Here is a 12,001-nt window from a genome sequence, read left to right as displayed (position 1 = left end):
CTTAACACAATAAATATATAAAACCAAATAATTTTATATAAGAAAGGAACAGATATAACCTAAGGCAGCTGTTTTGAACATAGAACCTGCCAAACAGTCTTTACTTCCTTTATTTCATTGCTGACCCAAGAGACACACTGTTGAATGTCTCCATGCTCTACTACCTAACAAATAGCTGATGAGTATACCTTTCCAGTCAACCATGATTAATAATTCATTCATGTTGTTATACATGATCTGCAAATTGTGTAAGTTTACCATTTACCAGCATCATTTTTGTAATGTTAGGTCGGAATGACCTAGGAAGATAGAGGAACACATATACTCTAAGGCAGGTATGAACATGATGTACCTTTCCAAGCAGCTCTGGCTCTTAGAGCTTAGAAACGGAGATAAGCACCGCCCTCTAGAGTCAGGAACGACTAGCAGATGTGTGCGAGGAGAATCTTTACCTTTACAGAAATGCAAGAACATTGAAAAAGCTCTGTAATAAGGTGACCTGAGGACATTACATCAGTGACTGCCAGAGGCTATATAAGATAGGATGAGGGAAGGAAAGGGAAGGCAAGAGAAGGTAAGAAAAGAACTGCAACTAGTATGTTCTTAACGTTGTAATAAAAACTTTCTCTTCAACATAGAATTTTTACATTCCAAGAAGAACAGCAAATTTATCCTTTGCAATGGAAACTTGCAAAGAATAAATTTGTAATTAAATAAATTACAAAATTTATAATTAGAATAAATTAAATAATAAATAAATAATAATAATAAATAAATAAAATAAATAATAAGAATAAATTTGTAATTAAATAAATTTGTAATTAAAACTTTCTCTTCAACATAGAATTTTTACATTCCAAGAAGAACAGCAAATTTATTCTTTGCAATGGAAACTTTTGTGGATGAAAATTGAGTTCATGGAATTAATGAATTTATTAGGGAAACAAATTTAATAATACGTATATACATCATTTTTCTTTAAGCTAGCAGGATTCATGATTTTTTTAAAAACTGAATTAACACAATATTGACCATAAATGTAGAAAGTATTGGCAATTGCTCTATTATTATATCAACAGCTGAAGCATTGGAGCCAGTGGATGAGTTCCGGAATCTATTTTTAAAGAACTGAATTAATGCAATATTGACCATAATGTAGGAAGTATTCTTAATTGTTCTATTATTGCATCTACAGCTGAAGCAATGGAGCCAGAGAAAAAGTTCCTGTTAAAATACAAAGAAATTGATTTCACAACTGAATTGTCCTCACCTGAAATTTTAGATCCACTGGACAGTTTTGAAACCCGAGATGATGATATATTCATAATCACATATCCTAAATCTGGTAAGTTCAAAGATGTCTTCCAAAAAAGAATTAATCTTTTATCCAATACTGTTATTCAGTTCCTCGGTATATTGGTTGTTGTAACTCTGTTGTGCTATAACTAGATTTTAACATTTACTTTTTAAAAGAAGCTGGAAATGTAGGAAAAGTAAAGCAGTTAAATCTATACTTTCACAATTTATATTTTACTTTAAATTGCTGGATGGATGACCTTGGCAAGTCACACTGCTCTCAGCCCAATCTATATCACAGGGTTGTTGTGAAAAAAATAGGAGGAAGAAGGAATATTGGTATGTTTGCCACCTTGAGTTAGTTCTAAAGATATACAGGCAGGATATAAATAATTGCTTAAATAAATACCAATTCTTTTCTCATCCATCCGTCAGCTTAATCTATCAATTTTAGAAGACTTAATTGTGTTTAAACATCTCTGAAACATTTACTATTCTTCCTGATAGGAAGATTGCCCTTGCATAAGTTCAACTTTCTCCAAATAATAATGACTATGGGTGAATTAATTTAATTATTCCTTATTTACAGGCACAATATGGACTCAGAATATTGTCAGCTTGATTCTTTATGAAGGTCATCGAGATGGAACTGAAAATATGACCTTGATTGATAGAGCTCCATGGCTGGAGTATAATATTTTCTCTGTAGATTTTCCCACTCGCCCATCGCCTCGTGTATTTACTTCCCACCTGCCTTACAATTTGGTACCTGAAGGATTACAAAACAGAAGAGCAAAAGTAGGACATATTTTGTTAACTTGTGAGGTGGAGTGGTTAGCTGCCTGCCTTCTATTCTTTTCGCTCTGTATCTGATTGTTTTATTGATATATAGGCAATGGCAAACAAACATATGTTAAATTGCTCCAACGTGTTTGGTGGATGCTAACAAATTTTGAAGTTTGAGGGGGAAACCACACAAACAAAACAGTGTTAAAGCCAGAATGTCATGCCCAGCAGAAATAGGCCAAGAACCAGAGGTGGGTTGCAAATTCCAGTGCTACCGGTTCGCTGATGCTCGCTCGTGCGCAGGAGAGCCTCCCGCTGCCACCACTACCAGTTTGCCCAATCCAGGCCAAACTGGGAGCTACCCACCTCTGCTAAGAACCCACCTGTAGATCTATATATAGAGAGCTTTAATCCTTAATCTTACTTTTCCCAAAATGACACTTTCTGATGGACTGTATGGCTGTTGCATGGCTGCTTGCTATCTTAAAATATTGAGAGGTTGTTAATTTTAGGAATGCTATTTTTAGTCCTCCACTCCCTTCCCATAATTTCTACTCTCAGTCATTCATGCCCTAGTCACCAGAAGCTTCAGCTGCTTTTGCAGCAGCATGAGCACTTGTGTGATCTCCAAGAATTGCATACATTACACCTCTGCTTTGGAAACTGCATTGGCTACCAATTGGGTTCAGGATCCAATTCGAGATGCTGGTTTTGACCTTTAAACTTCTTTATGTGTTGCAAACAGGTTATTTAAAATGACCTCCCCTCCCCAGTTACATCTACCCATCCAATCAAGTCCAGCAAAATAAGCATGTTGTGGTCTCATCAGCTAGAGAGATTTGTCAGTGGGCCCCTAGGATGAAAGCCTTCGCTGATGTGACCCCAGCCATATGGAAAATCATTCCCCCAAGTCAAGGTTGGCCCCAATCCTGATGGTCTGCTGGAAGGCTGTCAAACGTGGTTTTGCTAATGAGCTTTGAGATCCCGTGATAGAATGGAGCCTGTAAGATGAATGTGTGAGAGTTACTTGGTGCCCTCTCTGTATGCTTTGCTGCCAATCTGTCTTTTTTCTTGTTTTTGACAAGGTATTATCATCTTTCTCCTACAGACTATTTATGTACTTCGAAATCCAAAGGATGTCTTGGTTTCCAGCTATCATTTTTTTCAAATGCCAGTCAGAATACAATCCATAAAAGAGTTTGATACATTCTTGGATAACTTTTTGGCTTGCAAAGGTAAGAAGAGCTTGATGATGACGTTTTTTGGTCAGTTTTTGTCTTGGATAAGAAATGATGAATATATTTCAATCAACTTCCCACAAAGAGCAAACAATCCACCCTCTCTCTAAAAATAAGTTAAAATAATTCTTTTTAAAATACTTCTTTAGTAATTCATGTAAACATTGCACAATATCAAATGGACAGGCAGTAGAGTAGAATGAAGAGCTCCTAGAACCATGGATAATGTAAAAGTGGATGAGAGAGGCAAGAGAAAATAGCTTATTTCAATTTATGTAGTAAGTGTATGGCATATCATACATAGACTTGCAATATATATAGTAACATTTCACCTAGATTATTAAAACATAATACAATATAAATATTGAAAAATCTGTATTCAAATAGCATTGTCTAGGACACCTAAGTACTGAAGTGCAGCATTGTTTATATGAAAAAAAATACTGCACCAGTATAAGCCCTCAGCTTACAGCTGGACACAATGCAATTTGCAGTTTGATGTAGACCCTGAAGTCACACTGAGGGGAGGATATTATAGAGCAGTGATGGCGAACCTATGGCACGCGTGCCACAAGTGGCACGCGGAGCCATTTGTCAGGGCACGCGAGGCACTGCCCTGTCAGCTGGCCAGCGTGCATGCGCGCGCTGGCCAGCTGAGTTCACCTTTTTAAAAGCTATTTTTCGCCTTCCCCAGGCTTCAGAGGCTTTATAGAAGCCTGGGGAGGGTGAAAAGAGCCTCCCCCCCCCGGAGGCTTCAGGGACCGTCTGGAAGCTTCCCTGACGCCTTTGGAGTGCTTAAAACGACCCTCCAAGCAACCCGGAAGTCACTTCCGGTTTGCTCGGAGGGTCATTTTAAGCATTCCAAAGGCTTCAGGGACCGTCCGGAGGCTTCCCTGACGCCTTCGGAGCGCTTAAAACGACCCTCCAAGCAACCCGGAAGTCACTTCCGGTTTGCTCGGAGGGTCGTTTTAAGTGTTCCGAAGGCTTCAGAGATGGTCCCTGAAGCCTCCGGAGGGCCTCCAGGGGGGCGGGGGAGGCTCTTTTCGCCCTCCCCAGGCTCCTATAAAGCCTCTGGAGCCTGGGGAGGCCGAAAAAAGCATGTAAAAAGGGGGGTCCGCGCATTGTGCGTGCATGCGCACTGGGGGTGTCGTGCGTTGCATTATGGGTGCGGCACACCCACACACGCCTCCCCTGCGCTCCCCCAACTTGTGGCACGCGAGCCAAAAAAGGTTTGCCATCACTGTTATAGAGTGTCCCGGCAGACACCATGTGAAATGTGACTCCTATTCAGGATTACTGATTGCTGGTGTGGTAGTTGAAAGCCTGGCACCCTATTTATGGCGTCGTTTATGTGTCTTCCTATGCCTGGACGTTCAGCGACCCATTTGGCTTTCCATTATAAAGCTTATATCAAACTGATACAGTTTAGTTTAAAATCAGGATAAGATTGGGAATGGATGGACAGAATCTAAAATTATGGATAACTATCAATATTCATTTGAAAGCCAGATAGTAACTCTATTTGGTTTACGAACCAAATCTTTGTAAAATGAAATCACACAGGGGGCATTTATAGGTTGGAAATTGAAAAAGAGCAAACTGGAGTAAGTCTGATACTTGCAAAAATACTTTAAAAAATCAAACCAAATTGCCCCAAACATCAATTAAGAAAAAGCAAAGAAATGAAACAATATAGCAGCATCTTGACAAAAATCCTCCCTTGACAAGTTCGAGTATGCAACCACATTAGTTATGGCTCTTGTTCCTTCTCTCTCCTCTCCACGTCCAGGGATATTAGGATAGCCCCTCAGTTGAGTTATCATGCTTCGATCTTTAGGCCCAACCAGGATCATCAAGCATCAAGAATGTGTCCCTGAGACAGATGGTTAGGTGGATCATTGCAGTGCCAAGCTAAACAACTGAATTCAATGCCTTTCAAGCCTTTCAATGCCTTCATGTTTATGATAAACTCATTTCACTCCTATCCATGTTTTTTATTTTGTGGTTAGATTGTGAAGATATTAGGAAAGCCTCTTGTTACACTATCATGCTTTGATCTTTAGGACCACCAGGAACATAAAGATAAGTGGAGGACATTCAAGCATTAATTCTCATGTTTATGTTAAATTCATTTCTCTCCTATCAGTGTTCTGTGGTTCGTGGCTAGATCATGTAGAAGGCTGGTATGCTCATAAGGATGATTTCAATATTCTTTTCCTTTCTTATGAAGAAATGAAAAAGGTAAGATGTGTCTGTGCTGTGTAGTGCAATATAAACAACCATCAAGCACAAAAAGCTTTAGAATAGCAGAGCTGGAAGGGACTTTGGAGATCTTTTAGTTCAACCCCCTGCTCAGGCAGGAAACCCTATATCATTTCAGAAAATGGTTGTCGAATCTCTTCTTTAAAACTTCCAGTGATGAAGCACACACTATTTCGGGAGGCACATTGTTCCAGTGATTCATTATTCTGTCAGGGAATTTCTTCGCTTCTCTTCTTGATTAGTTTCCATCCATTGTTCTTGTCCTGCCTTCAGGTTAGATTGACCCCTCCTCTTCTTTGTGGCAACCCCTTAAATATTGGAACACTGTTATGATGTTATCTCTAGTCCTTCTTTGCATTAAACTAGTCATACCCAAATCCAGCAACCATTCTTAATGTTTTAGTCTCTAGTCCCCTAAACATCTTTGTTGCTCTTCTCTGCACTCTTTCTTTGTTGCTCTTCTCTGCACTCAATATCTTTTTACATTATGGCTTTGTTGCTCTTCTCTGCACTTTGTTGCTCTTCTCTGCACTTTGTTGCTCTTCTCTGCACTCAATATCTTTTTACAATATCTTTTTTCATAATGTTTTAGCCTCTAGTCCCCTAAACATCTTTGTTGCTCTTCTCTGCACTCTTTCTTTGTTGCTCTTCTCTGCACTCAATATCTTTTTACATTATGGCGACCAAAACTAGATGTAGTATTCTAAGTATGATCTTACCAAGACATTATAAAGTGCTATTAACATTTCATGTGATCTTGATTGTATCCCTATGTTAATGTAGCCTAGGACCGGGTTGGCTATTTTGGCAGCTGCAGCACACTTTTGGCTCATATTTAAGTGACTGTCCTAATTGTGAGAGATCCCTCACAATTGAGCCAGGTACCACCTATACTGCATCTGTGTATTTGGTTTATCTTGACTAAATGTAGGGTCATATATTTTTTTCACCACTGAATTTACTTTTGTTAGATAGTAGCCAATGTTCAAGTCTGTCCAAGATCCTTCTGTATCTTAAACCTACTTTCTGGAATGTTGGCTACTCCTACCAGCTTGGTATCATCTTCAGATTTGATGAGTTCCCCATCTATTCCCCCATCTAAATCATTGATGAAGATACTGAAGAATACTGGGCTTAAGACAGAGCCTTGGGGTACTCCACTGCATACTTCTCACCATGTAGAGGCAGTTCCATTGTGGACTACATGTTGAGTGCAGTTGGTCAGTCAGTTACAAATTCATTTGGTGGTGATGCTGTCTAACCCAGATTTTTCTATATTATCTTTTTTTTTAAACAAAGTTTTATTGGTTTTTTAATGTTTTACAAAAGGAAAAGGTATGGGGAAAGTTACAAATTTTGGCAGCCGCAAACTGCGGTGTGTATACCCCCCCTCCAGACTCATGTTATACATTTGCATAGCATTCAAATATTACATTATAGCATATAGTCAGTGTGATAAATTCATTAATAATTTCAATCAGTTTATATCATGTGGATTTTCTTACTTATTTGTGTGATCTGAGCTTTCTTGATGTCGCCCCATCTCCCCCCGTTGGCAGCGCTCCGGCCCCTCCTGTGTCTTGTGCATCTACTGGAATATCTTCTGGTTTTTCTAGGAGTAATTTATTTTTTTCCATAAAGGCCTGCGCCTCTATGGGTGTATTAATTCTGACTCTTGTCTCCTCCCAGAATATTAACATACCTTCAGGCAGCAACCAACGAAACCACACCCCTTTCTGGTATAATTTATTCGCCAATTGCGAATAGAATTTTCTTTTCTCCCTCATTTTCTTGGGGATCTGTTTCAGTATGGTTATCTCCTTATCTTTGTATATCAGGGCTTGTCTCCTTTGTGTATTCAGAATTTCATCTCTTGTGCTTTTCCTAAGAAATTTAATATGCACCTCCCTGGGGACATTGTGTGTTCTAGCATATGCAGAGTTCACCCTATAAGCCAGGTCTATTTCCCACCCCATCTGTTGTTTTTCTTTCTGGATATACTCAGCCAAAATATTTGTCATGATGTCCCTTATGTTTTCATCATCTGTCTCCATCACATTTTGAAACCTAAGATAAAAAGACATTCTCTCAAACTCTATTTTCATTTGTAGATGTTTCTATATTATCAAGTAGTAGGTTGTGGTCTACTTTATCAAATGCCTCACTGAAGTCCAAATAAATTATATACACAGCATTTCTCTGGTCCACTAATGCCACTTTGTCAAAGAATGCAATAAGATTTATCTGTTTTTGATATACCATATTTTTTGGAGTATAAGATTCACCAAGATTTTGGAGAGGCAAATTAAAAAAAAAGTTTTTGCACTCTGCAGACTTCCCCAAAACGGCCCGTTTTTCACAAGAACGGGACCATTTTTTAAAATCAAAAATGGGCATGCATAGCCTTTAGGAGGCTTGTAAAGTGCTCCTGGGGCTGGGGGGGAGGCAAAAACAAGCACAAAACAGCCCATTTTATTTGTGAAAACGAGCCCATTTTTTTGTCAAAAAGGGCATGCATAGCTTTTAGGAGGCTTAAAGAGTGCTCCTGGGGGCTGGGGGGGGGAATGAGCAAAAATCGCTCTCATTTTTGTCTTCCCCAGCTCCCAGTCTCCTAAAGGCTATGCACAGCCATTTTTGCAAAGGGGGTGGGGTTTCAGGAGGCCAAAAATGCTGTATTCAGTGTATAAGACACACCCAGATTTTCACCCTCTTTTTTGAGGGAAAAAGGTGCCTCTTATACTCTGAAAAATACGGTACCCATGTTGGCTTTTGGTTGGTGATGGGATGTGTAGAAATACTTATTCCAGGAGGTGCAGATGTGATCACAGAACCATTCTTGGTTATTTCTGTAAATTCCTGGAGGACTGGTGAGATCTCTGAAGAAAAATAGGTTTCTGTGTCTTTAAAAGAAAGGAAGGGGATCCTGGAAATGAGAATGCTATCACTTTAATATTAAAAAGATTAATAAAAGATATGTTTGTGACCATTTTGCATGTCATGCTAGAATTCACAGGATGCATGTCTTGTAAAGAAGCTCAGCAAAACAAAGTTCATCTAATTTTTACAATACAATACAATACAATAGTAGAGTTGGAAGGGACCTTGGAGGTCTTCTAGTCCAACCCCCTGCCTAGGCAGGAAACTCTACACCGTTTCAGACAAATGGCTATCCAACATCTTCTTAAAGACTTCCAGTGTTGGGGCATTCACAACTTCTGGAGGCAAGCTGTTCCACTGATTAATTGTTCTAACTGTCAGGAAATTTCTCCTCAGTTCTAAGTTGCTTCTCTCCTTGATTAGTTTCCACCCATTGCTTCTTGTTCTACCCTCAGGTGCCTCAAACTATTTTTGACTCCCTCTTCTTTGTGGCAACCCCTGAGATATTGGAACAATGCTATCATGTCTCCCCTAGTCCTTCTTTCTCTTAAGCTAAACATACTCAGTTCCTGCAACCGTTCTTCATATGTTTTAGTCTCCAGTCCCTTAATCATCTTTGTTGCTCTTCTCTGCACTCTTTCTAGAGTCTCCACATCTTTTTTACATCGTGGCGACCAGAACTGAATGTAGTATTCCAAGTGTGGCCTTACCAAGGCATTATAAAGTGGTATTAACACTTCACGTGATCTTGATTCTATCCCTCTGTTGATGCAGCCTAGGACTGTGTTGGCTTTTTTGGCAGCTGCTGCACACTGCTGGCTCATATTTAAATGGTTGTCCACTAGGACTCCAAGATCCCTTTCACAGTTGCTACTACTGAGCAAGGTACCACCTATACTGTACCTGTGCATTCCATTTTTGTTGCCTAAATGTAGAACTTTACTCTTTTCACCATTGAATTTCATTTTATTAGATAGTGCCCAGTGTTCAAGTTTGTCAAGATCCTTCTGTATCTTAAGCCTATCTTCTGGAGTGTTGGCTATTCCTGCCAGCTTGGTGTCACCTGCAAATTTGATGAGTTCCCCATTTATTCCCTCATCCAAATCATTGATGAAATCATTTTGGTAGATAAGGGAAATCCAATGAGCACAATGCACCTTAATCAGCAAAATCTTAGCCAAAGTTTTTCATAATATTTTCCTGTATTGGCTCAAAAGAGATTCATTCAACTCAACTGCATTTTCAAGAGAGGCCAATGAATTTATTGAGCCTGGTTTGGGAACTGGACAGCTTCTAATGCAGTCAAAAGTACTAACAATGTAAGAGTTTGAATCTTAGAAAAAATGTTGGCACATAAATATATTTTAAACTAAAAATGTTTCTCAACAACCTGCCTCTTGAAAGCATTTAGCAGGAAACTTAAGGCAGCATTTCTTTAATTTGTTGATTTTGCTTTTTATGTCCATGCCTGATTTTTGTTTAAAAAATAACAATGACTCAATATAATGGTATTTTTTATCAGAGTATTTATATATCAGGAAAAGAAAGAATTAAAGTTTAATATGCAAGGTATATATAAGGAAGAAATAATCTTGAGACTTCCATTAATATATCAACAAAATGTTCCATCTTTTCTCCTTGTTATAGATGAACTAATATAAAGCTTTATCAAATTGCAGGACTTGAGAAGTTCCGTACTGAAAATATGCAACTTTCTAGGAAGAAAACTAACTGAAAAGGAGGTGGATGATGTGGTGGATAAAGCTACATTTGATAACATGAAGGTGGATTCTAGAACAAACTACACATTCATGGCTCGTGATATTCCAGGTTTCAGCAAAGGAGACTTCCTTCGCAAAGGTAGATTAGTAATAATTTATACTCTGGGGCTTTTGGAATGTGCCACCCTTCATCTGATACCAGGGTTGTCACCTTCATCTGAAAGGTGCTTTCTAAAGTGGTATGGATATGTCCCAACAGCCCTCTCTTTCTGCTGTCTCTCCATGATGTTGTGTTTGCCTCATCAGCAGCCTACATTTGAGGCAGGCGTAAGCTTTTCTTAGTTGTGCCAATGTTGGTGTTCTCCTGTTCACCCAAACAATTTTTGGGTGTGGATATAGTCCGACCTGTTTCAATGATTACCACCTTCATTGGAAAAACACTTTCTGAAGTGGCATGGACATATCACTCTTTCTGCTTTCTCTCCATGATGTTGTGTTTGCCTCATCAGCAGCCTACATTTGAGGCAGCTGTAAGCCTTTCTTAGTTGTGCCAATCATGAAGTGGTGTTCCCTTTTTCACCTTAACAAATTTCGGGTGTGGATATAATCCGATCTGTTTCAATGATCATTCTGTTGGTTGCACAGTCTAATGATCCTTTGGGAGTGGATTGTTTTAGCTGATACTGACCACTTTAGGATGGTGGAGACACAACCTCTTCACTCACTACCTTGGGTAATCTCCCCCACCAGGAGTGTGGTGGGTCACATGGTTAGGACCTTGGGTTGAAAGTTAGCAAGCCCATGTTTGAAATCCGAGTGCTGCTGCATGGTGGGGTGAGCTCCTGAACAAGGATGGTTTGTTTGGAAAGGTTGCCAGGAGAAGGCTTCTTCTCTCTAAAAACAGCATTGCAGCACAGCTTTGGTTTCCAAAGTTGCATCTGAACAAATCACAAGACTTCTGGAACACTGTCCTTTGGACAAAGGAGACCAAAGTTGAAATGTTTGGCCACAATATACAGTGCCACATTTGCCAAAAACCAAACACTGCCAATCAGCACAAGCATCTAATGCTAAGCACCAAGCATGGTGGTGGAGGGAGGATGATTTGGTCTTGTTTTGCAGTAACAGGATCTGGACACCTTGCAGTCACTTAGTTGACCATGACCCCCTCTGTATACCAGAGTATTCTGAAGTCACATGTGAAGCCAGTGGTCTGACAGCTAAAGATTGGCCAAGATTGGGTCATGCAACATGACAATGACCCTAAGCACACCAGCAAAAATACCATGGAATGGCTGAAAAGGAAAAAAAATTAAAGTATTGTAATGGCCCAGTCAAAGTCTCTAAATAGCCTCTAGTTTAATTGAATACAAAAACCATTGTTTCCCAGGCACTATTGGGGACTGGAAGAACCACATGACTGTTGCCCAGAGTGAAAGATTTGACCGTGTCTTTAAGAAAAGGATGGAAAAGCTGCCCTTCATATTCTGCTGGGATATTCAGGAGGATCCTGACCTTATTTTCAGCTCAGTAGAGGAAAATAATGTCTGATACACACCTTCAAATGGTTTGAATCTGAAATGACCCTCCAAGAAGAATCTTTATATCACCTTGTAATATTTAATTCTCAACGCTGCAGAAACCATAGGACAGAACAACATTAAATTCTTTGTTAATTTTTGAAAATTGTACGGCATTTGTTTGTTGATTTAGATTTCCATAGCTACCTGGCCAGTGGTGGGTTTCAATTTTTTTCCCTACTGGTTCGAAGGGCATGGCTTGGTGAGTGTGGCTGAGTGGGAGGTCATGTGACAAAGTGGG

At 39.4% G+C, this 12,001-nt stretch overlaps 1 protein-coding gene across 1 annotated transcript; it reads left to right on the top strand.

The window, feature by feature from the left end:
- Window positions 1-1,203: 1,203 nt before the first annotated feature.
- LOC309388067 (amine sulfotransferase-like) lies at window positions 1,204-11,731 on the top strand (the record flags this gene model as incomplete). Its single annotated transcript, XM_081945040.1, has 6 exons — window positions 1,204-1,345; window positions 1,886-2,094; window positions 3,191-3,317; window positions 5,467-5,561; window positions 10,139-10,319; window positions 11,571-11,731. The coding sequence occupies 6 exons, from the start codon at window positions 1,204-1,206 to the stop codon at window positions 11,729-11,731; spliced, it is 915 nt and encodes a 304-aa protein (XP_081801166.1).
- Between the last annotated feature and the right edge of the window lie 270 nt (window positions 11,732-12,001).

This window comes from Natrix helvetica (assembly GCF_964273705.1).
Source record: "Natrix helvetica genome assembly, chromosome: 2".
Lineage (NCBI taxonomy): Eukaryota > Metazoa > Chordata > Lepidosauria > Squamata > Natricidae > Natrix > Natrix helvetica.
Note: the sequence above shows the minus strand (reverse complement) of the source record. Positions and strands in the feature narration are given on the sequence as shown.